Here is a 24,388-nt window from a genome sequence, read left to right on the forward strand (position 1 = left end):
CTGAGCGATGCAGTTAAACCAACCTAACTGCCAGTAGAGACAGTTCTCCCATCGACCTAACTCCCACCTCTCAGGAGAACCCCTCCCTTCACACTAGGTAGTGTCTTCACTGAAATGCTACAGCGGTGCTACTGCAGCGTTTAAGTGTAGACAAGCTGTTAGACCAGCTGTATTACCGCTAAAGCCCTCAGACAGCTGCTGTTGTGAGGCAGTTTTTTTAATATTGGGGATGGTGCAGGATGGGGCTGGCGAGTGGTACAGAAATATTAGCTGAGCCGGAGTCTGAACTTACTCAGTGATTGGTAGCCAGCATTCAGCTTTCCCAAGAGCCCTTAGGACCCAAACCTGCAAGGGAGTGACATCAAATTTCTTGCAGGACAGGGACCTTGGTTTTCTAAGGCTGCCCTGTGCTAAATGAGGGAATCCCAGAACTCCTCATCCCTCAGCAGGAACAGCAACAGCAGGATGATGGGAAGGCATGGTCCTCCACTCCCCCTCAACTTCACCTCAAAAACCAGAAGCCTCAACAGTAGTTTGGCAAAGGGTGAGCCTAAAGCCCCTTCTTCCCCACCCCCACCCTGAGCAGGAGTGGCTGGGGCCAGCTCCCAGAGTCTTTTTCTTGGTAGAATAAAGGTGGAGAAACGATTACATCAGGGCCTCTTGTGTCAGCTGAGTGAGTGAGTGGCAGGGCTCTCTCCTGTGCAGCCAGCCCTAGGCTGTGGACAGCACCTGCCAGCAGGAAGCAAAGACTCACAGGCGAGCAGCCTCCAGGGAACATCGAAATTACTAGTTCCATTGTAGTGCTCAGGAGTATCTCTGGCTCTAGAGTTTCCCCTGCCCACAGCCCCTGGTCAGGGAATGACAGGCCTGTTGGAGGAGAGGAAAGGCAGGCAGGGGCACTCAAGGAAGAACATACCAGGATATCGTCTTTCTCATCATGGTAGAGCAGTGGGTGACGCAGCGGCCTCCGGATGTACGTGTGCGTAGAGGATCCTTGGAAGTAAGTGGCTGCAAACTTTGGAAACGTGTATTCCACCAGGTCATCGACTTCCTCTTCCAGCTCCATGCTCATGGGAATCATGTCCAGGTCCACCTCATCCAGCTTGCCTGCCTTTGCTTCCAGGTCCTGTACAGAACACAGACAAGAGCCCCTTTCCTTTCTCCTCATGTCCTGTACAGTTATTTTCTGCCTCCCAGCTTTGCCAGAAAGAGCCCTTGGGGTCCCAGCCAGGTGAATCTCAGTTAATATCAGTGCTACTTCCATCCGCCAGCAGTAGGCACTGGGAGCTATGCCTGTCCTGCTCTTGGAGATTTAACTATCACTAAGTGCATTCAGCCTGGGATCCCAGCTGACCTGGGAACATTATGGTATCTGCTCATTGAGAAAGCCAGGCTCTATTTCATTATCCTATCATTCCTGCTAGCACTCACTATACACTGACCTAGAGAGAGATTTATTTGCTCATTCTAATCCACCTGCCTCCTCCCATTCCATTCCACCGGAACCACAGACCCCTTCTGCAATTCCGAAGTCTTTCCTCTGTTCCCTGTACTTCTGCAGTGTTAGAGACTCAGCCTTGCAGCAGTGTCATACATGGTTCAGTGCTTCAGCTTTCAGAACGCTACAGGTCTTAATGCGATGAAGGTAAAGCACTTGAGGTATCTCCAAACCAATGCACCCCAAGCATGGTTCATTCAGATCGTGACCTAAGGCGGTTGGTGCAGCTAATACTGGAGTCTTCCATCACTCATCAGAAACCTGGAAGCCCCATCCTCTGAAATGAATGGCAATGACCCCAAATTACTTTATCCTGGGCAATCAGCTGACTGGGTACTTGGCAACTGATGGGTCCTGGCAGAGCTAACCCCAAGGAGGCCAAGGGAGGGGATGCTAAGAAAGTATGTTGGAAGAAGGACCTCCCATCACTAAACCCTCTCAGGTGACTGCACTTCCTCAAGTCCTCCTGATGTTTCCTCTTGCAGAGATGAAATTGACTTTCTTGAGGCAGAGGACGCTCAGCAGAAGACTGGACCTAACCTCAACAATGCTGCAGAAGTAGGGACTTCAAAGCACAGTCCGGCCTCCCAGCAACAAGCAGATCTGTCAACAAAATGCTGAGGAGAGAGTCCTATGCCTGTTAAGTAGGACTTAGGGCTTGCCTGCACTTCACACACTACAGCAGCATAGCTGTGCCACTCTAGCACCTCCGTATAGACACCACCTATGCCAGTAGGAGGGGTTCTCCCTTGGCATAGCTAATCCACCAACCCGAGAGGTAGTAGCTAGGTCAGGGAAAGCGCTGTCTACCCGGGAATTTCGGTTGGCTTAACACCACCTCTCAGGGGTGTGACCAATGTAGTTAAACTAGCCTAATTTTCTAATATAGACCAGGCCTTAGCTTTCCTTGGTGTGGCTGGAAGTATCCTTTGGAACTTCTCCCTGGACCTGACAGCTCAAGGTGATATCCAGGAGCAGATCCCATGTCCTGCCAAATTACATTCCTTTCCAAGGCAACAAACTGTCAAGCTGGAGAGGTTCCAAGGCATGTCTCACTGGGCATGGATAATATGCTGGCCATTTCTGGAACATCCTCCCCATGACCTAGGTACTGTGTGCAAAACAAGATCTTTCTCCAGATAAAACACTAACTGATGCTATCACACAGGCTACATAGCTCTATATATCAGGACCACTCTCTTCCTAACTCTTGTTTTCAAACAGAAAGCTACTGAAGCCACAAGAAATGCATGCATGTACTGTAAAAGACTAACAAGAAAATTACAGACAGAGAAACGGGCCCTGGAAGCACAACAAAAGAGACTAACACAGAATGAAGAGGTTGGCCTGGGTTTTCTAGGGTTTGCCAGAGGAAAGGAACTGGTGTTATGTGACCTCAGGAGGCACAGAGCTCTCAAGCCCTGTACGAGACAGAGGCTTATGCTAATTGAGCTACTAATGAGCTTCCCCAGGATGCCAAGTGCATGAGATCATGTGACTCAAGAGGGTGGATCCACTTAACTCTTCTTTTCTGGTCTCTTTCAGTGCTCATGTTTTCACCTTATAGAAGCTGGTTGAGCCAAATTTATCCTTGGTGCAAATTCAGCAAAGTCAAGGACATTATTGGCCCATCATGTCTTTGCTGCTCTTTACCTCAAATCCCAGAGGAGCCTGCCCTTCTTGGCCTCCAATCACAGTAGGCAGAAAACCAAACACTGTATCCACCATTTCCTGATCGCTGATAGCATCATAAAGTGGTGGTTTGTTGGAGAGAGCATTGTGTTTTCTTTGCTTCTCCTCCTCCTCCTCCTCCCTCTCCAGCATAGCCAGGTGCTCCTTTAAACACACAAAGGACACATTAAGGTTAACTAGAAGCATGTTTAGCTAGAACAAAAGGCTTATCTAGACTAGGACCATTTACACTGATGTAACTATATAGATGTAGTTTGACCAGTGCAAACTCCCAATGTAGACACAATGCACCAGCGCAGAATGGGGCTTGTACTGGTGAGTCATACTGGAGTCTGCACTGGAGAGCTACATCCAGGATCGACACAGCCTAGGATATAAAAAATAATTAAAGTACATGCTAGAAGTGTGGCATAAAGCCAAAACTAACAGCAGTCTGACTCTGATCCCACTCACAATGGGATAATTCAGGAGTCAGTGATTCACCCCAATCTAATAAGTGAACATTTAAATGAAATCAGAATTGGGCGCAACATTTTTCTCTTCTCCAACTTCACAAAAAGTCATTTATATTTTTGCAGTTATAGAAGGCCACAAAGTCCACAGCTTCCCATGTTTCCACCTGTTCCTGTGAACAGCAAAGCTTCTGTAGGGTGGAGAAATAGTTTCAGCTCCCAAATGACCAACAGATTATACTGAATGGATTATGGGACATTGCAAAAGAAAATGTCAGAAAGTCAGTTCTCCTTCACTTACTGATGTGTAATAGTTGATGAGATAAGAAACTAAGCCCAAGATTCTAAAAACTGGAAGTCTAAAGTCGTACCTGACTGTTGGTGCTCATTAATTAGTTTCATTTTAAATCTTAGCCTAAAAACAATGCAGCTGTAAGGGCAGTGGTATTAATAGCTGGTATAGGGAAAACACAGAATCCCAAACTCTTAAGAGAAGAGTGTGACTTTAAATATTTGGTAACGCATTGACATGGGCAATCTGGGCAAATGTGCTAGTACATTGCTGCAGATATACTGGCATGAGCAATCTGGGAAAATGTGCAGGCAGACAAGCACATCTGACTTGCTTGCACAGTTCTTTCTTTGCAAACCCAAGTGGGGTCACAACTGTACCTGCATGTTGTTACTTTTTGAAAATGCAGCCCAATGCATGTCTGTTTGGTGGGGTGGGGTGTCCGTGAGCACGCACGAGAACTCTTCATTCATCCCTCCAAATCCTGACTCCTACCTTTTCGAGCTTCATGGCTTCTTGCTTTGCTCTCATTGGCCCGATGATTTGGGTGAGGCGCTTCTCCTCTTCTAAGCATAGCCTTCTGGCTTCTACTCTACGCTGGTGCTGCAGGGAACAGTAACACTCTATGACCATCTCCACCCTGCTTTGCAGGCTACATTCTGCCATCAGCTGGGAAGCAGGGGTGGCTGCCACACCGAGATTTTAGTAATAGCCCTCAGTGGCTGCTCAGCTGTAGATTGGCTGTCTTTGGCAACAGGCAGGGCCATCCTTAGGATTTATGGGGCCCTATGCAGTATTATTAAACTGGTGCCCCTGTGCCGGATGGCAGCACAAGCTCACAGCCTGGTGGGGGAGGGGGAGGAGGGACTTGACAGCAAAGGATAATGAGATGCCCGGCCTGCCTCATGGTGGCGGAGAGTCACAGTTCCCCGCAGAGACTTCCATGCCCTCTCCCTCATGCAGAATGGACATGAAGAAAGTACCTAATTAAAAGCACTAAAATTTGGGAATAAAAAATGTCAGTCACAGGTTTTTTGATATGCCCTGAAGTTTGTCAGAGATTTATTTGCAAAAACTTCATAGTAAGGGTGAGTCAGCTGTCCTGCTGAATACAACATTACATATAATGGAATACATGATGCAGCTCTTCTCTGTTTTACATTTTCTTATTCAGTATTTCTAAGTTGAATTTATATTTTAAATGTACTCAAATCTTAAACCAGCATTCCAGATTATTACATATTTAACTCACTGAAACAAAGACATTCTTTTAAATTAATCAGAGAGGTTTAGTGTGTTCATAACAATGTTCATTGCTTTTAGAAAAAGGGAACAGTAATTTACTTTGTGTGATCTCCAAAACAAGAGACATGGTTATGAAATTTCACCAACTTTAAAAAAATATGTTTCCAAAGATTTTAGGTATAACAAGGATTTTGTCTTACTAAGGTACTGATTTTGCTGGTGGGTTCTTTTAAAACTAGTTCGTCAGATAGTCAGAAGTAAAGAAAGGGAAACTCTTTGTCCAGCTATCTGGAGGGGAAGGACTGTTGTCCCTTTAAGGGCTCTCTTCAGTGGGGAGTGGGGGAAGAGGTGGTGAAGGGATGGACAGAAAGGACAGGAAGACTTGGAAGCACTTTTTTTTTAACTATAGTAATTAAAATGTGTATTTTAGATAAGGGAGGTCTTTTGAAGGATTTATTTAAAAAACTGTATATCTGAAGATCCACGCATTTAAGGCTAAAGATGATTGTGCATCTAAAACTCTATGCAAGCATTTTTTAGAAATGTGATTTTATAATCTTCACCAGCTCACTAATGAAATATTTTTAAAGCAAATTTTAAACTAAGGTCCTGTAGACTGACATGTTCGGGGTAAATATTACATTAATGCACAACTGTTTTTGTCAGTAAAGTCAGAAACTGACAGTATAAAAATTTATTTGGGCATAAGCTTTCATGGACATCGGATGAAATGGGTTCTAGTCCACAAAAGCTTATGCCCAAATAATTTGTTAGTCTTTGAGGTGACACAAGGACTCGTCCTTGTTTTTGCTGATACAGACTAACAGGACTACCACTCTGAAACCTGTCAGTATATACCTTGGGGTTGGCAAATGCCTGTTAAATGGCTTTATTACCCCTTGAATATCTCTTTAACAGTTTCAATGTTGTGCTAATAGCTCTGGCAGGCTGGAGGTTTTTTCACTTTTAACTACTAGATTCCCTCCCAAGGAAGACTCACTAGGCTAGAGCAGCCATCTGTGGGAGCCTGCAGGAAGGTCAGAACAGGGATAGGAAAACAAGAGGGTGGACACTAAGACCCAGTGGTGCCCCAAATTTTCAGGCGCCCTACACAGCTGCCTATGTTGCCTATGCCTAAGGACGGCCCTGGCAACAGGGCCCATATAAACTAGCACTATTTGGATGTAAGAAAACTATTTCAGAGGAGAACTTTTGCCTTTGGAATTCTTTAGTTTGAAAAGGGGCAGATATTCAAATGAAAGAAATGCCCAGGAGGTTAACCAGGGCTCCTCCACAAGGCTCCTGCTGTCCTCTGTAAGAGGCAAGTACTGAAGGTGCATTTGGCCACCCCACTCCCTTTACACATTTTTGTAAGGACGTCCCTGACAGTAAGAGAAAATGCACGGACTTTATGAATCCACTGTAAGCCTGAATGCTTTCTCCAGGCAGGGCGTGGGGAAGGGGATGCCCTGATGATCTTGCTTGGGAATAAGTGAGAGAAGGAAGAAGAGAAAACCCAAAAGCTTCCCCTCTAGGTATGCACTTGGCCCTTGGCAAGTAGCAGTGGCTGAATGAAGGAACTGGAGGAGAGTGGAAGTCCAGCTCTTAGCTATGTATATGACATTTGATAATAAGCATGTTCGAAGAGCCATAGACAGACAGGCAGACAGTCTTTGTTGTGTTTCTACAGTGCCTAGCACAATGGGGACTTGGCCTATGACTGGATGCCTATTTGCTATTGAAATACGAATATTAAATTAGGAGTTTTGTCCATGAGTATATCTCATTCCAGAATGCAATACAGTCTGATTTCCATAAGAGACCATATCAGGCCCTGTTACAGAAATGGATTTACCTTTTCAGAAGTTACTGGAACATAGTATCATATAAGATATTTTCCTCCTCCCTCCATACCTCCCACACAGAAATATTCCTGAACTCTTCATTTTTTAAAACAAAATGCATTTTATTTTTTTGCAATTTCCCCAAGTGATTTTGTCCCATGTCTGCAAATCCCCTAATTTAATAAGCACAGACGACAGACATACATGAGATCTATATGTTAAAGTTCCTGTTCTCATACCCGTCCAGACCCTGGAGAACCATCATCATGCTAACTCTAGGATTCTACACCAAAGAGAACATGCTACAGTCAACTCTATCATGATGCCTTAAGAACTCATCCGGGGATACTTGTTATCACTATGGGGACTGGCCACCTATAGGAGCTTGCTGCTCCCCATGCTTATCAGAGAATCCTAGAAGCAACGTCATGTTTCAAAGATGGCTGACTGTGCATACCTACCTCTCTCTTTATCCTCTGGAAACTCCTACGAGCAAACATACCCCTGGCATATGCCTGTATAATGCCCACAGCCTTCATCTGCTCCGCTGTCTTCTGACGCATCAGGTAACCTCGGCACAGGGCCTGAAACTTAATCACACTGGCCCGGGCTGTTTTGTACTGCTTAGCAAGTTGCCGGCTCCGGAAGAGGGCCTGCAGGCGCTCGAAGCCCAGCAGGATCTGCAGCAGGTGGAGAAGAATGAGCTGAAGTGATTAGTCTTGATGCAAACGAGGCTAGGACTGTGTTGGGCTGGACAGAGGATAACAAGTTCTGTAGCTGTCCTGGACAGAGACTCAGGAAAGCTGACACAGCTGCTGGAAGTTACCGCTGGAGTGAATGCTTTATTTCCTGCCAGTGCAGTGCTCTATAAAGTGGGTTTTGAAGATCCTCCTGCATGGCCTATTACATGTAGGGAATGACATTAATCCCAGGAAACGGAGGGAAGGGGAGAGAGAGAACAGGACTGAAGAGAACTGAATGTAAGAAAATGGCCTTCCTGGGACTAATAAGGGGGCATGTCTTGGGTTCAACAAGGGTTAAGGTGCTTCAGAGCCCCTGTTGGGTTTAACCCCTCTTCTCCATCCACCACCCCTCTGCCCATTCTCTCTCATTGCTAAGCAGCCGCTCCAAACTCCCACCACATACAGCACAGTAATCACACACCCTCGAGGCCAGAACCCCTTCACTTACCAGTCGGAAATTCTTCCTGCTGTAATAACCCTTCCATGCTGCCTGCAGCTTCACAGCAGCCTGCCTCTGTTTTAGAAACTGCTTCCTAAAAGCAGATGGGTGAAGAAACAGGTTACTCTGCTAGGCAATCCTGCCATATCGTATACAACAGACAAGGGTGAGGGGCAGGAATGAAGCAGTGGCTCTCCCCTCTTAGCCCATACATAGCCCCTCTCAGTCACAACATCCTGCCCACCTGCACCCCGTGCTCACAGATGGTAAACCCAGATGAGACCATTCTGATCATCTAGTCTGACCCCTTGCATAGCACTAGTCAGAGATTCACCCTGTTACTCAGCTCTTAGCGCAAGTAAAGCAGCAGAGTGAATTAGACAAGATATCCAAAATCCTGTCATATGCACTCTGAATCCACTTGCTAATAGAGAGGAGAGTCTAAGGAAAGTACCAGTAATCCCTATTGATTGATCCATGATGCTCCAGTAATGTTCTCAGCAGTAATTTCCAGGCCACATGCTCTGTGGAATGCATTGGAGATGTGACCCCTGAACACGTGGTCCAGTTTCCAGAAATCAGACCTAGTTAAGTTAACCCTATGCATCTGATCACCATATACTTAGAACTTGAGTTATAACTGATAATGTTTGCAAAACCCATCTGAATAAGCAAACTTCCTACAGTGAAAGCTCTCCCAGTAAATGCAGGGTGGGTGACACCCGTATTGCACATTCATTGACAGACACATTCTCAAACACAGTTAGAACTGTTCCCTAAAACACACTTTGATAGGTCAGAGTTAGATTAATAAGTGATAAATCAAACCTTAAAGGAATCTGAGCAGCTGAGGATGGCTGTGTACTAGTAGGTAAGTAAACTTGACATACATTGACTTTTTAAACTGAACTGGACAAAACATTAGGAACCATAACTACAGGGAACAATCTTACATTGGGAGGGAGAATAACTGAATAGGGTCAATCTGCAGATTAAAAGAGGACACTGACTGCAGTAGGATTTCATGCACTGAAATTTAGCCCATTGTTTACTAGAAATTGATCAATGCAAATCCTCCTTCCAGCTGGATTTATTGATCATTCTTTCACATGCATGCAGGGTGCCATGTACAGCACCACTGGATGTTGTAAGGCAGAGATAAAATGAATCAGAAAACATAACAAATCTATGAGCAAAATCTTTGCCTATCTATTTACGTGGCCCAATCAGTATATTATCTGAGTGCCAGAGGAATCTAATTTAAGTCCAATGGAAGCTGCGGACTGATATAGTCAGTGCTTTACTTATGTTATAATGCACCCCAAGGAGGAGAATAGTTGATGAGAATTTATACAACTACGAATTCTCGTGCTCTTTAAAAGCACTTACCTGTCCTTAAATCCCCTCAGCACCTTCTGGATCAGAATGGCCTTTTCAGTGAGCGCCTTGTCTCGCTGCACCTCCAATACCATATCGTGATAATCCTGTTTAAAAAGAGTTACAAATATACATTGATTTAATGGTTTCAACACAGAACCACCAGAAACTTGACACAAAGGGCAGCATCTGTGCTGAAGAGGCCCAGAACTTGCAGGCGTGCTGCGAGTTGGCTTCAATGTACATTCTCAGAGCTGGAGGAGGAAGTTTATGCAGCACCTGGCCCACTATGCTTGCTTGTAGCCATCTGCAGACGTACAGTATGCCCACACTATAACATGCTCTGTACCCTCAGGGCCTGAGCAGGGAGTTATGAAGTGCAATGCACTGTTCCACTGCACAAATGGAAAATGGGAGTGGGTGAGTGAATCAGCCTCTTATGGGACGAGCCATTTGGTGGCACAGCGATACCTGCTGAGCTATTTTGTATAAAGGGCCAAAGAGCCAGCCTCGGAGAGTATTCACATTAGAACTCGGCATCGCTGACTTAGTTCTCCTTAACTGAGAATTCAAGCTTTCCTATGAGGCACTCATAATTTTTTTTTTTTTTTTTTTTTACCTTAAGAGGTAGCAAATGGCCTTCATTACTTACTTTGAGGAAAATCTTGGTTCTTCCAATTTTCCAGTCTTCATCTTTCCCTAGAATCACCTCAGAAATGTAAATGCAGCACCGACGAGCATCATCCTGCAGCTGATGGGGAAAAATCATTGTCATTGATTGGGGCTTGGTTAGAAATATAGAAGTTGCAGGATCTAAACATCTATGGCCCTGGCATTTCAAAGCGTGAGGATCAGAAATTTACAAGGTCTGAGAGGCCTCAGGATTGAGAGTGCCAATAGCACAAATGGCTTGGGTTTAAAGGGCTCCAGGACCAAGAGCAGGAGGAATGTTTGTGTTTGTTCTGAGAAGTCCCAGTATCCAAAGCCAGGGGAATGTTAATTTCTCAGTGCAGAGAGATCTCAGAAATGAGGGTGCGGAGAATGAAAGTGTTTTAGATTTTGGAATGATGTGCTTGGCTGGGATATTTTCAGGAATTTCAGGCTCTCTGGATCTAACAGCATGAGCCATTACTGCTTGAGCTAAAGGGAACGTGAACATGAAGAATAAAGGTATTTAAACCCTGGTTAGCCATGTGCTCCAATATATGTGAGCAGTGAGGTGAGACCATTTGAGGCTTAAAACCTAACAAAGTATATTACTCTCAATGCCTCATCAGGAAAAGTCCAGTTAGCATTAATCAAGTTCCTGTGGGCACACCTGTTCTCGAGCGGACATTGGCAGCATTACTCTGTATCTCTCAAAGAACTCTGCAAAGCTGTAGCGCATCGGATAGCCAGCCTTCCTAATCCGAATGGTTTCCATCATTCCCGAATAGCGCAGCTGTCGGATACACAGCTCCCGATCGAACAACTGAAAGGACAGACACATGAAAAAAACTTATCACAGAAACAAGTTGTTCATGTAATGTTCCTTAGAGAGCATCTGCCAACTCCTGCAGATACCAGGATGGTTTCAAAATGAGATACTACTCTCTTTTTAAATTGCCTTTTTTATATAAGTCAATGCACCAAATTCATTGCTGGTGTAAGAAAAGGACTTCTGTGGAACTGCACATGCCAGTAGCAGAAATGATCCATTTACTTTAGGTCTGATTTTTAAAGGCCATTTCCAATTCCACATCTGCAGTTTTAGACCCATGAGAAATTGTGGGTCTGCTTTTGTAGGTAACAAATAACGGCAGGAACAATTTGTGACACTTATTGGTCTGACTTCCTAACTGATCCTACAAACCAGTGAGATATCTACAGATCAGATACTGCCCCTGCAAAATTGTGCCTGCATTTTATCAAAGGAACAAAATTAGAGATTCAGGTGAGGTCCTTTAAAAAGCCACACCTTAAAGTCATCCATAATACTCTGGGCCCAGTGCTCAAAGGTGAGCATGTACACAGGACATCCCATACCTTGGCATTCAGATTGCCAGATAGGTGTATGAAATGGGTAACTCTGAAGGCAAGACCCAATCTGAGCAAGCAAATATAAAATCTGGACATCCCTGAAACTTCCACCAAGAGTGCTTAACATCCCCACTGCAACCACAAGGGCTGAAAGAAACCAAGATGACACAAACCAGGCCTGATTCACCACAGACTTCCACCTGTGTAGTCACTGACCCCTTTACAAGTGACTGTCAAATGCTACCAAATCAGCCCAGTAGGGTTGTACTCTCCCTTTGCATAAGTGTCAGTGACAGCACAAGCGGCAAGACCCTGGAGCCTCAGGCTCACGTAGTGTGGTCTAGTGCTATAGTTTCTGTGCATAGTTTGTTTGTAAAATGTCGCTTTGGAAATTGTAACCCCTTAAAGGGCCTTTCCTACAAGCTGCAGAGACTAAGGGAGGGGAAGGGCAGGATTTTATGAACTGCGAAGTGTTAAGATCAGGGGTCTAAAGAGGTTACTTTAAGAAGTGAACTTCCTTACATCCTGAATAATGATAGCCAGCCCCAGTGAGTAGATAAGGGACAGGATCTCAGAATTCTTGCCTGATGTAAATATGAACAGACCATCAAGTACCAGTGAAGAGATACTCACCAGCTACTTTGAACAGTTGAGGGTGGGCAGGTTTTTTTTTTTTCCCTTCAGTCCTCTGTAGTTATTCTGTTCAAATCACACATAGACTGAGAAAACAGAAACATACCACCGGCACTGGCATGCTTACTTGTGGCTACCTCTGCTGTGGTGGGACATGTGCCGGCTGAGAGGTGCACAGTAACTGTAACTTTTCAGGGCTACTGGATGAAAGACAGGGATACACCCCTCCAAGTGACAGCAGTTATGCCACAGGATCCCATCCTGCCCAGGCTGACCCACTTTAAGCAGGCAAGTAGTTTCAGTGACCTGTGTGGGACTAGTCACGTACTAACAGGTAAGCACAGGCTTAAGCTGGCAGGGTAAAGGCCTTGGTGTGCATGGCAGTATGGAAGAAGTCGTTCCATTATTGTTTCGTCGCAACCTGAGCCCTGTTTCCTGTTGGAGGCGAGGACCCAGTCTATGTCCCACTGAAGCAATGATGGCCTTCCTACAGACTTTAAAAGGCAGTTGGATCAGGTCTGATATGATTAGACCACTCTATGGCTCAATTCGGCCAGACACTGAGCACCTCCCAGGAGGTTCTGAGCACCCTTAATGTCTGCTGAAGTCAATGGGAATTGAAAACACATGGCAGTTTGCAAGAGAAGACTCAGCATAACCAAATGATGTGCTCCATTCAGGTAACCACAGCGCAGCCAGTGTGTGAGTCAATACATGGCCAATTCTTTTTTTAAAATTTGTATTTCTCTGTCTCTGGGCCAGATCCTCAGCTATTGCAAGCTGACATCACTCCATTGACTCAATAGAGCAGCTGAGTTGGCCTTTTGTTTCCAAAACTAAGGTGGACACACATTTGTCAAAGGAGCTCTGCGCCCCCCCCGCCCGAATTTACATCTGCCAAACACTGGTCACTAGAGGCTTGGTCCAAAGCCCACTGAAGTCCTTAGGAAGACTCTCACTGACCTCGGTGGGCTTTGGACCAAACCCTGGATGCCCACAGCAGGTTGATGCAGGTTTTTGAAAAGATACAAGATTGTGAGTGCAAAGCCCACGTATGTGTTTTAAATGTAGTCTGTCCATTGGTTAGTTGGGAGGTTCTAGTAAGGACGATCCCATCATCGCTTCCTAGCTTGGCAGATAATTGCACCTTGGCGGTGCTGGACCTTGCAACATAGAACTTAATTCCATTTGATCTAGGTTTTTCTATAGACCACATCACTGCAATCTCTGAGCACCTCCTCTCTGTTGACTCTTAGCACACCAGCTGAGGTAGCTCAGTGCTATTGTCCCCAATTCAAATGAAGGAACTGAGGCATGGACAGATGAAGGTCGCACAGGGAGTCTGGGGCCAGAGCCAGTTCCAGGCACCAGCGGAGGAAGCACATGCCTGGGGCGGCACATGCCAAGGGGCGGCATCATTCTGTCCATTCTTGGGGCAGCACAGTCCGAGCGGCTTTTTTATTTTTTTTGCTTTGGCAGTTCGGGCGGCTTTTTTTTTTAATTTACCTTTTTTCTGTTTGGGGCGGCAAAAATGGTAGGGCTGGCCCTGTCTGGGGCAGAAGCAAGTCTTGATATCCTGAGACTCAGTCCAGTGTCGTAACTGCAAGACTTTCCCTCTTCCCTTGTGACACTGCTCAGATGGCCCTTCTCCATGTTAAACACCAACACCTTTGTCCCTCAGTATGATCACTTTTGGCCCCATAGTTATATTTTTTCCCTTTCCCTATTTGTTGTTAGTTAAAACCCTCCCAATTCTCTGCTTTGCAGGCACAAGAGTGGCTTTTATAATATTTCAGTATATTCCTCATTCCTGGTTTTGCAATACATCACTCCAAAACCTTTTGCAGGGGCCCTTTAAAATTAAAGCCACTCTGTACTATTGCCTTTTTTATTACAGCCACCTTAGAACTCCAGCTATTCTTGGTTAAGGTGGAAATACAAGATGCTATGCAGCAACTGAGGATTTCTGCTAAGTCACTTTCCCTCTAAACACAAACGTTACTGCAGGTAAGACGTTGATCTAGTATTTTTGAAATATTACCAAAGGCTTCTTATAGTCGTTGGGTTTGATACAGCGAATAAAGTACGGCTGGCAGCTCCCCAGGATTTTCATCAGCTGCTCCAGAGACTGTTTGAATTGACCACCTAATGTAGACAGGCGTTTGGTGGTATCCGAGCCCTGGAGAGAATAAGCACATACATGATTCTTATCTCCCATGGGCCCACTAATAACGTTGCTGTGTATTCCTGGAAAGAGAAACACATTTTTTGACAGTCCCCTAATTTCTGTTTCTGTACCCACTAGGGGCCAGATCTGCCATCCTTACTCTACGCTATACCTACCTGTGCCAGTAACCCCCCTGCGCTCACTGGGATTACTCACATGAGTAAAGTTCTGCTCAGTGTGCGTGGGAGTGGCAAAGTCCTACCCATCGTGTGTACCAAGGGCAAGGATCCTTCTCTGCAGACAAGTTCTGGGTATGTTATAGGACCTGCCTTGGCATGTACCAGGTTATTATTGCAATGGTAATTAATGTGTGTGTGCTTGTGAGCTTGATAGGAAACAGCATGTACATAAGCAATACTGACCTCCAGGCTAGGCATTACCTGGCAGTTCATGCCCTGCTGGCCAGGCTGAGGGCCCACGGCTTCCCAGCCAGCCATTAGCCACAGAAGTCTAACTCCAAGGTCATTATTGCTATTGTAAATAGTGAAATGGTAAAAATACGCAGAATACATAGTGAAAAGTTAAGAGCTGATCTGCATATGGTCATAAATACAGAGTCCTTTGCTTATAGCAACAGTGCCAAATTCTGCTCTCTGTTCCACTGGTGCAACTCCAATGGAAATGCACTTTTATTTTAGTTACTGCCAGTTTTCGCCTGCCTAAGTGGGAGCAGAATTTTCCACAGTCTTTGCTACACAGAGCATTGTAGTGGGAGTTAATCTCAGCTTTCCATTGTGTTAAAACTGCACATTCCATTATAGTGACACTCTGTTCAAATCATAGAATCATAGAACTGGACGGGACCTTGAGAGGTCATCTAGTCCTGCATTCAAGCAAGGCAGGACTAAGCATTATCTAGACCATCCCTGACAGATGTTTGTCCAACCTGCTCTTGAAAATCCCCAATAATGGAGATTCCACAATCTCCCTACACAAGTTATTCCAGTGCTTATCCACTCTGACAGTTAGGAAGTTTTTCCTAATGTCCAACCTAAACTGCCCTTGCTGCAATTTAAGCCCATTTCTTCTTGTCCTATCCTCAGCGGTTAAGATTCCTACCTACCAAGGGTTCCATTGCAATTGTTTCTTTGTTTTTTAGTACAGGGCTTCTTCAGAGCAAGAAGCTAATAACTGTGTGACAGAAGGTTTCTTTGAGGCTGGGGAACCACAGACTCCATTAGCCCATGTTGCTATTACACATAAGCAAATCCATTCTGATCGTCTTTCCTCTCTAAACATTCACACTTAGCATCTGACGTTGAGCACTTCTGCAGCTTTACCTATGGATCAACACTGCCCTCCCGTGGCCAAACACATGTACTTTTGGAAAATATTTTCTCAGAGTGCCTTAGAGCAGTGGCTTTCAAACTTTTTTTCTGGCAACCCAGTTTAAGAAAATTGTTGATGCCCGTGACCCAACAGAGCTCAGGATGAGGGGTTGGGGTGTGGGAGAAGCTCAGGGCTGGTGCAGAGGGTTGGGTTGTGGGGGTGAGGGCTGTGGGGTGGGGCTGGGAATGAGGGGTTCAGGGTGTGAAAGGGGGCTCTGGGATGGGGCAGGAGGTTGGGGTGCAGGGGAGTGGGGGTGAAGTCTCTGGGATGGGGCCAGGGATGAGTGGTTTGGGGTAGAGGAAGGGGCTCCAGGTTTGGGGGGGCTCAGGGCTGGTGCAGGGGATTGGGCTGTAGGGTTGGGGCATGGGCTTACCTCGAGTGACTTCCCGGTCAGCAGCGGTGCTAAGGCAGGGTTCCTGCCTGCCCTGGCACTGCAGACCAGGCTGCACTTTGGAAGCAGCCAGCAGCAGGGCCGGCTCCTAGGCGGAGGCACATGGCTCTTGCCCGCAGACACCTCTGCTTGCAGTCCCAGCAATCAACATCAAGGCAGTGCATCCAGGAGCAGCAGGGAGGGGGAGCGGGAGGGGAGGGCCACCCACTGGTTTCTCAAATGCAGGCACTCATATTGCCACCCACCCCCACCCCATCACAGCCCAGGGGGCTGTGGCCGCAAGAAAAGCCCCTGGTGGCTGCATTTGAGAAACACTGGATTAGTTACTGTCAGGGACTGGGGGAGCCTGAGAAGAGCTTCTGACTGGCTGCTGGGACCAAGCAGGTAGTTACTGGCAGGGACTAGGGGAGTGAGGAAGGAACTTCTGGCTGGCTGCTGGGACTCAACTAAGATGGGCTACAAGGAAGCAGTCCAGGGAAACATAGAGCAGCAATTAGTAAAGGGACACAGCGAAAGGATTAAAGTGTCCCTGGGTTGGGACCCAGAGCAGTGAATGGGACTGGGACACCCACACACAGCCACTGATGGAAGTGGCTGTTCCCTAAGGAAGGGAATTACAGCTGTAGCATTGCAGGGATCAAGAGTGGCTCTAGGGATTCTGACAACCCAAGCACGGCAGGCAGGCTGCCTCCAGCGGTTTGCCTGTGGAGGGTCTGCTGGTCCTGCGGCTTCGTCTGCAGGAGGTCCTCCGAAGCTGCGGGACCAGCGGACCCTCCGCAGACAAGCCGCCGAAGGCAGCCTGCTTGCCACCCTTGCGGTGCCGGCAGAGCACCCCCGCGGCTTGCCGCCCCAAGCACATGCTTGGTGTGCTGGGGCCTGGAGCTGCCCCTGGCAGGGAAGAGGGCTGCACTGGGACTGACTCAGTGGAGAGCTGTGGTCAGCAAACTGAGTCCAAGAGGGGTGGCTCAGCAGGAAAGCTGGGGTCACTGAGGACTCAAGTAGAGGCAAGGCGACCTCAGGGAAAAAGTCTTCAGGGCAGTGCTCAACTCCAGAGTAGGAGCCTTGCAACCTCGCTGGACCAAGCAAGGGTACTGGGATGGGCCCTGTTGGGCTGGTTAAAGACTGAGCCCAGGGAAGGTGTAGGACATGGGGGACATTTTGGATTGTGTGCCCCAGAAGGGATTCGTTTGGTTTTGCACATGGACTGTGAGAGACTCGGCCAAAGGCGTGAGTCCTCGAAGACCTGCCTGACAAGTGCAGCAGTTGACAGGCCACCATGAGTGGAGAAAATTGAGAAGAAACACACACTCGACCAAAGGTGCTTGCGAGAGGTGTGTGCACCCCATTACAACCTTGCTATTCAATACAGCAGTATCTGGGACAGGGCTCCTAAGATGTCGTTCACAGGACTCATATTTTATTCTGGACTGGCTGTCTGAATGATCCCATACACAATGTCTGGACTGCACAATGCTCCACTCCCAGATCACGTCCTATGATACTCTTAAATGATCCCACATGAAGTTCTGAGATTCCCAACAAGCTATCCTGGGACTTATCAATTGCTAGTTGTCTGCCTGCTCCTAGAGTTGTATTCACTCTAGCGTGGTGCCTCGTCACACTTTGCTTCAATTAAAAGGAGCGTCTGGATTTACAATGCATGCCTTTAGTCATGATTTTCTCCATGCCACCTCCACTCAGACACACAGCTCAAATGCTTCGACGCGAGCCTGAATGTAGCCTCCACATGGGCCATTCAGGGAGAGGAAGTGCTAAGGCCCCCTGTTACTCTGAGTTTTGGGTTGGCATTGTAGCAGTTCATGGCAATAACTCAGGATTCCAGTTGATCATGCAAGCAGTGCACAGATTGCTCAAGGGAAAGAGAAGAGTTTGCAGACAGAATGTAAGACCATTTGGAAGGCTAAATATAATCATGCACACTTCCGATTTTTTTTTTAACTAAGTGGAAGAAAGCCAACCTTGAGGGTATGCTCAGCTCTGAGATGTTTTATGCTCCCACGGCCTAATGTAGCCACGGTTGTTTCCACCTGGAAGATCTGCCTCAGGAATTTGTTTTTGGAAGAGTAAACCAATTGCATTATGTTGGAGCTGAGCATGTCACGATTCTTCTCCAGGAAACCTGTAGGTCAGAAATAAAATAACCTCATCATCTGCGCTGGCTCTGATCCCAGGCTGCCACTCTAAAATAAACCTAATTTACCATAACTTGCAGCTCAATTTAAATGAATCCTCTTGCCTTCTGCTTAGAAAGCAGGAGGCTATGTGTAGTCTAGCACCCTAGAGAGGACAATGACCCTGGTGCAGCTGCCTCAGGGGAGAGGCACTCTCCTCTCTTTGCTTCTGAGGAGGACCGTGCTTGTACAGAGAAGTGTTCTTACCTTTTGACTGGTAATAGACAATCCCAGCAAAATGGTTGATACCAAATTTGGTGTCATGGACGCTCCTCGGTGGGATGTAGACTTTGCTTTTGCCATGATGGGAATTGATTTTGTTTAGCAGAGTGGCGTCAGTGCCCTAGGAACAAACACAACCAAGAGGCAGGAGTGAAGCAGATTCTCTCTGCAAGCACTGGCCTCTACAGTGCGAGCAAAAAAAAAAAAATAGTCTGGATCTAAATCTGGACCTGCACTGGATGATTGCACTGGAGTGAGAGAGAGGGAAAGTGTTGTCAGGAGCACCTGGATCCGGCAGTAGGGCAAGGCACCATCTTTCAAATACAAAGACAGGGCCTAGCTAGAGTATCCACTGGCACTTCACAGCACCAGTGAGTGTGTCCTGCTACCTTGGGGCCAGGGAATCACCCCCACTGACTCCATTGAGGTCACCTGCTAGAAGATCCCCAAAGGTGCGCAAGAGGCAGTAAGAATTGCTTGAGAGAATGTTCCCCTGGCCTCTTTGAGCCTTCCTGCCCAGCACAGGCTCAGTGGCACAGAGGCCCTCCATGGGGCTGGCACCACTCTCCTTCCCCTGGCCCTTGTGCAGCTCTGGAGGCTACAGACAGGATTCTGCCCTGCATCTGCCAATCATCTGGGAAGCTCAATGGATGAGTTTGGTAGGCTGGCAGTCAGTTGGATACTTGTCATTAAGCATATCATTTTCATTACAGTTCATCAGTGAGGGGAAAAAACCCACCAGGATAATGCTGTTGTTAAAGGGATGCTGTCAACAGCTTCCTCCTCCTTGGGGTGGCAGACAGCACAGGCAGAGCTGTGCTCTTTGAAGTGTCATGGGCCCTTGAGATAATAAAGAGGGAGCAAACCCTTTGCTCTTCTGAGTGCAGGGACTGCAGTTGTGATTATCCTTTTCCTGGAGCATGCAGAGAGCATGGGGGATGCTCTTCAGCCTCTGTGCTTTTACCACCTGGCATAACTGCATCATTTAAGAATACCATACTAGATGCCCAAAAAGCCAAAACTGAGGATGAAGGCTGTGATGGTTAACAAAATAAAAAATAGAGTGGAAGTGAAGGCAAATACATATATTTGTTATATTATAACAAATGGAAGGGAGGGGATGTTAATAGTAATGAATATAAATCAGAAATTAGGACTTGTAGAAAATTGATAAGGGACGCAAAGAGACACAAGGTGGCAGCTATGGACAGCAGCATTAATGCCAATAAGAAGTCTTTTAAATATAATAAGGGGAAAAAAAGAATCCTGACAATGATATTGGTCCATTACTAGGTGGAAATAGTAGAATTATCAATAGTAATTCAGAAAAGGCAGAAGTATTGAATACATATTTCTGTTCTGTATTTGGGGAGAAAACAGATGCTATAGTCTCATTCTGTGGTGATGATAACACAATTCCCATTCCACTAGCATCTCTGGAGGATGTTAAACAGAAGCTGCTACAGTTAGACATTTTAAAAATCTGGTCCAGCTAGCTTGCATCCAAGAGTTTAAGAAGAATTGGTTGAAGAGCTTGCTAGACTGTTAATGTTGTTTTTCAATAAGTCTTGGAGAACTGAGGAACCAGAAGACTGGAAGAAAGCTAATGTAACAATTTTTTAAAAGGGTAAATGGAATGACCTGGGTGATTTTAGGCTGGTTAGCCTGACTGCAATCCCTGGCAAGCTAATGGAGCAGCTGATATGGGACTCGATTAATAAAGAATTAAAAGAAGGTAAGATAATTAATGCAAATCAACATTTATGGAAAATAGATCCTGTCAGATGAACTTGATTTCTTTTTTGATGAGATTACAGATTTGGTTGATAAAGGTAAAAGGGTTGATGTAATATACTTAGATTTCTATAAGGCATGACAGGCACGACATGTTGATTAAAAAACTAGAACGATATAAAATTAACATGGCACATGTTAAATGGATTAAAAAACTGACTGATAAATTTCAAAATATAATTGTAAATGGGGAATTGTCATTGAGCGGATGAGTTTCCAGTGGGGTCCCACATGGATTGGTTCTTGGCCCTACACTCTTAAATTTTTTTATTAGTGACCTGAAAGAAAGCATAAAATCGTCACTGATAAAGTTTGCAGATGATACCGAAGTTGTGGGGGGTGGTAAATAATGAAGAGGACAGATCACTTATTCAGAGTGATCTGGATCTCTTAGTAAACTGGGTGCAAGCAAACAATACGCTTTTTATTTGACTAAATGTAAATGCATACTCCTAGGAACAAAGAATGTAGGCCTTACTTACAGGATGGGGGACTCTCTATCCTGGGAAGCAGTGACTCTGAAAAAGCTTTGGGGGTTGTGGTGGATAACCAGCCAAACATGTGCTCCCAGTGTGACGCTGTGGCCAAAAGAGTTAATGTGACCCTGAGATGCATAAACAGGGGAATTTTGAGAAGGAGTACAGAGGTTATTTTACCTCTATATTTGGGACTGGTGCGGCTGCTGCTGGAATACTGTATCCAGCTCTAGTGTCCACAATTCAAGAAGGATGTTGATAAATTGGAGAGGATTCAGAGAAGAGCCACAAGAATGATTAAAGGATTAGAAAACCTGACGTATAATGATAGACTCAAAGAGCTCAATCTATTTATTTTAACAAAGAAAAAGTTAAGGTGTGACTTGATTACAGTCTATAAGTGTTTACGTGAGGAACAAATATTTAATAATGGGCTTTTCAGTCTAGCAGAGAAAGGTACAACATGATCCAATGGCTGGAAGTTGAATCTAGACAAATTCAGACTGGAAATAAGGCATACATTTTAACAATTAAGGTAATTTACCATTGGAACATTTACCAAGGGTTGTCATGGATTCTCAATTGTCTTGTAATGACAATTTTTAAATCAAGTTTGGATATTTTTCTAAAAGATCTCTAGGAATTATTTCGGGGAAGTTCTATGGCCTGTGCTATACAGGAGGTCAGACTACATAGTCACAGAGGTCCCTTTTGGCCTTGGAATCTATGAGTCTATAAGGGCCATAAATGATTCTGGCCCCGAAGAATTCTGGAGCAGTAACTCATCCCACCTGTAAGCACTGTCTGGCACACAGTCAACCAGGGAACCATTTACAATGTGCATAAGAGTTTTAATCTCATGGACTTTCCCCTTTGGGTTGCAACTGGAGAGGACACTAAAGGTAGTGAAGGGACTTCTGTGGGGAGATGACTCTCACTGGGTCTTACCAGCTCACAGTCCCTTCAGAAGAGCTTTCTAGGCAGCTGCCCTCTGTGTGAAGCCAAGAGACCAGACAGAATAAGGCTCTCACCTTAGGGAACTTGCTTTCCTCATCAATGAGGGAGACAATGTTCATGGGTTTGAGTGCGATCACTTCCAAAGCCTGGTGGTTGTCTGTGAAGTCAATGTGGCTCCAGGAGATGTGCTCCGCAAGGTATTCTTCCTGCTCCAGCTTGAAGACATGGCGCACAAAGAACTGCTGAAGGTGCTCGTTGGCAAAGTTAATACAGAGCTGCTCAAAGCTGCAGGGGAACAGCATGGGGAATCCAGTCATCTCCATGTTACCTGGTACCATCACTATCACTGGACAGTATTATCTGACACTCTATATTCGATACATGCACACAGGGAACACTGTTATAGTTTAGGTGATACCATTTCACACTGTTAATGAACACCCCTGCTGTATGTTGTTCTATCTGGGCACATATCACCATGCCCAACAACTCAAATGCAACAGACTCCTTCTTCATATAGTGTGTGGCTGGCAGGACAGTTTGTTTCATTTTATATTTTGTTTTGTTTTTTACAGAGACCCTTAGGAGCTTCCTGGTTGTGTGCTTAGCTAGCCTGTATGTGCTTAGCTAGCCTGTATAGGTGTGTGATTAGATTCCTCTTACTCTTGTCCTCTCTGCCACCCTTCTTCCTTTTATTTGTCACTCACGCATCTGGTCTTGTAAATGCTTGGGGGCAAGGATTTTGTGTGCTGGTGTGTCTGCACACCATGAGGCCCTGATCTTGATTGTGACCTTCGGGAATAGTAAATAGTATTATTTATTATTAATTATTAGGCACCATCATAATATAGCCAGATTTATCACATATTGCATTAAAGGTAGCATATAGAAATGTGATACTGATCACATGCTCCCTGGGCTTTATCCCAGGTGTGGCATATTTGGTACATTAATATGTAGACCACCAGTGGTTCATGGTCTGCACAGCATTTGCTGATGGTCTGTGGAAAGCTGGCTGGTTACATGGTGCTGGCTCTCCTCCTTGTGTCCTGCTTGTTCTCTACCAAAGAGCCTCAGTGCCCCTAGAAGGAGCTGGACACAAGGAGGCAGAGGGAGCCTAGCAAAGCCCCAGGCTGCAGGCTTAGTTAAGGGCCCACAAAGGGATACTGGGGCTGCAGAGAGGCAGCCCAGAGATAGGCAGAGGCAGCTGGTCCAACCCCCCTTGCCAGTGATGAGTGGTTTATAGACTGCAGTCCACCTCAGGGAGCGGGGGCTAGATGATGACTGGCAGTATCCACTGAGGGGAGGTGGGGATAGGGGATAGGGGATTGGGAGGGGAGACCCAGGGCTTGTGGGTTGCTGCAGTGGGCAGAACCCATTGGCAAAGGGCACCGGGGTCCAGGAGGAACACAGGGCCAGTGGCAGGCGAGATATCAGCCAGTGGAGGCGCTTCGGAGCTGGAAAAGAGCTAATTCCCTGGACAACCAGCAGGAGGTGCCGTGCCGGTGAGTCGTCGCCCCGCGACAGGACCACTACTACTTAAGAGGAAACAGAAACTGCCCTTGGGGCCTGAAGCCACCAATGGGAGAGGAATGTCCAGGAGAGATGGGAAAGAGACAACAGGCATTATGTCCGGAAGAAAGAGGCATCTGGGCAGCATGTCCACAGGAGCAGGGAAATCAAGCAGTCTGAAACCATGTAAAGGAGAAGACTGGGCAGGAGGAAAGCATGCAGGGAATGGGAACCTGAGGTGTCCACAACATGATCTCCATTAAGATGTGATCCATGCTATGATGAAGTTGGAGAACCCCTGTGCTGTGCAACATAGGTCAGCAAAGGTAATGGCATTTGTGTGGCAGGAAAAGTCAGCACAGGAATGTGCATCATGATCATCGCTAGGAAAATTCAGTGATGGAAGCAAACACTATCTTTACTTTGATCACAAAGATGACAATGAATGAGCAAATTAATTCATTTGTTCCCTACCTTTATGTCTACTATTTGTCACTTTCCCTGACAGAAATGAATCTGGAACATCCTACCTGTTGGTGTTAAAGTTTTCAAAACCAAAGATGTCCAGAAGCCCAATGGACCTGCGCAAACTTTTAGAATCCTGAGAAGGTGGGCTGAAAATTGCAGCATTGATCTTATTTACTATCCACAAGAAGAGGTGGCCATAGATCCCCTGCGGAAGAGTTAAAAAGGCGGTAAAGGCCCAATAATGCAAACTCTACTGGGCCTTGTGCTTGCTGTTCAGAATGAAGTCAACATGCACGCTCAATGTAGCAAGATCTAGGGCCCAGTGATAAGTGTTTGCAGAACCAGGCCCTCAGACAGTCAGTAGACCCAGCTCTGAAAGCATTCACACTCTTTGAAAAGCATCAGTGCAATGCACACTTGGAGGGGGTGAACTCCTTTACCTTCACAAAGGCGTCTCTCCCATCAGCAGCCTGGGCAACGCTCAGGGGCATGGACACGCTCTCTCCTCGGATGATGATTGAGTGGTTTGTAAGGCTGTTTTTCAGTTCTCCGGAGTCCACCTGTAGGAATAATCACTGCAGCTGGA

At 46.0% G+C, this 24,388-nt stretch overlaps 1 protein-coding gene across 1 annotated transcript in view; it reads right to left on the minus strand.

Moving 5' to 3' along the window:
• The window catches only part of MYO7B (myosin VIIB), a 75,406-nt gene that overhangs the window by 36,623 nt on the left and 14,395 nt on the right, over positions 1–24,388 (minus strand). The window contains exons 10-23 of the mRNA XM_030576071.1: positions 24,243–24,362; positions 23,865–24,007; positions 21,897–22,107; positions 18,581–18,716; positions 18,161–18,321; positions 14,276–14,413; positions 10,901–11,053; positions 10,235–10,333; positions 9,595–9,689; positions 8,215–8,299; positions 7,481–7,703; positions 4,539–4,555; positions 3,152–3,295; positions 917–1,126 (exon numbers count right to left, since the gene is read on the minus strand). Of these exons, the coding sequence (XP_030431931.1) occupies positions 917–1,126; positions 3,152–3,295; positions 4,539–4,555; positions 7,481–7,703; positions 8,215–8,299; positions 9,595–9,689; positions 10,235–10,333; positions 10,901–11,053; positions 14,276–14,413; positions 18,161–18,321; positions 18,581–18,716; positions 21,897–22,107; positions 23,865–24,007; positions 24,243–24,362 (1,935 nt within the window). The remainder of the gene's footprint in view (positions 1–916; positions 1,127–3,151; positions 3,296–4,538; positions 4,556–7,480; positions 7,704–8,214; positions 8,300–9,594; positions 9,690–10,234; positions 10,334–10,900; positions 11,054–14,275; positions 14,414–18,160; positions 18,322–18,580; positions 18,717–21,896; positions 22,108–23,864; positions 24,008–24,242; positions 24,363–24,388) is intronic.

This window comes from Gopherus evgoodei, chromosome 9 (genome assembly GCF_007399415.2).
Source record: "Gopherus evgoodei ecotype Sinaloan lineage chromosome 9, rGopEvg1_v1.p, whole genome shotgun sequence".
NCBI lineage: Eukaryota > Metazoa > Chordata > Testudines > Testudinidae > Gopherus > Gopherus evgoodei.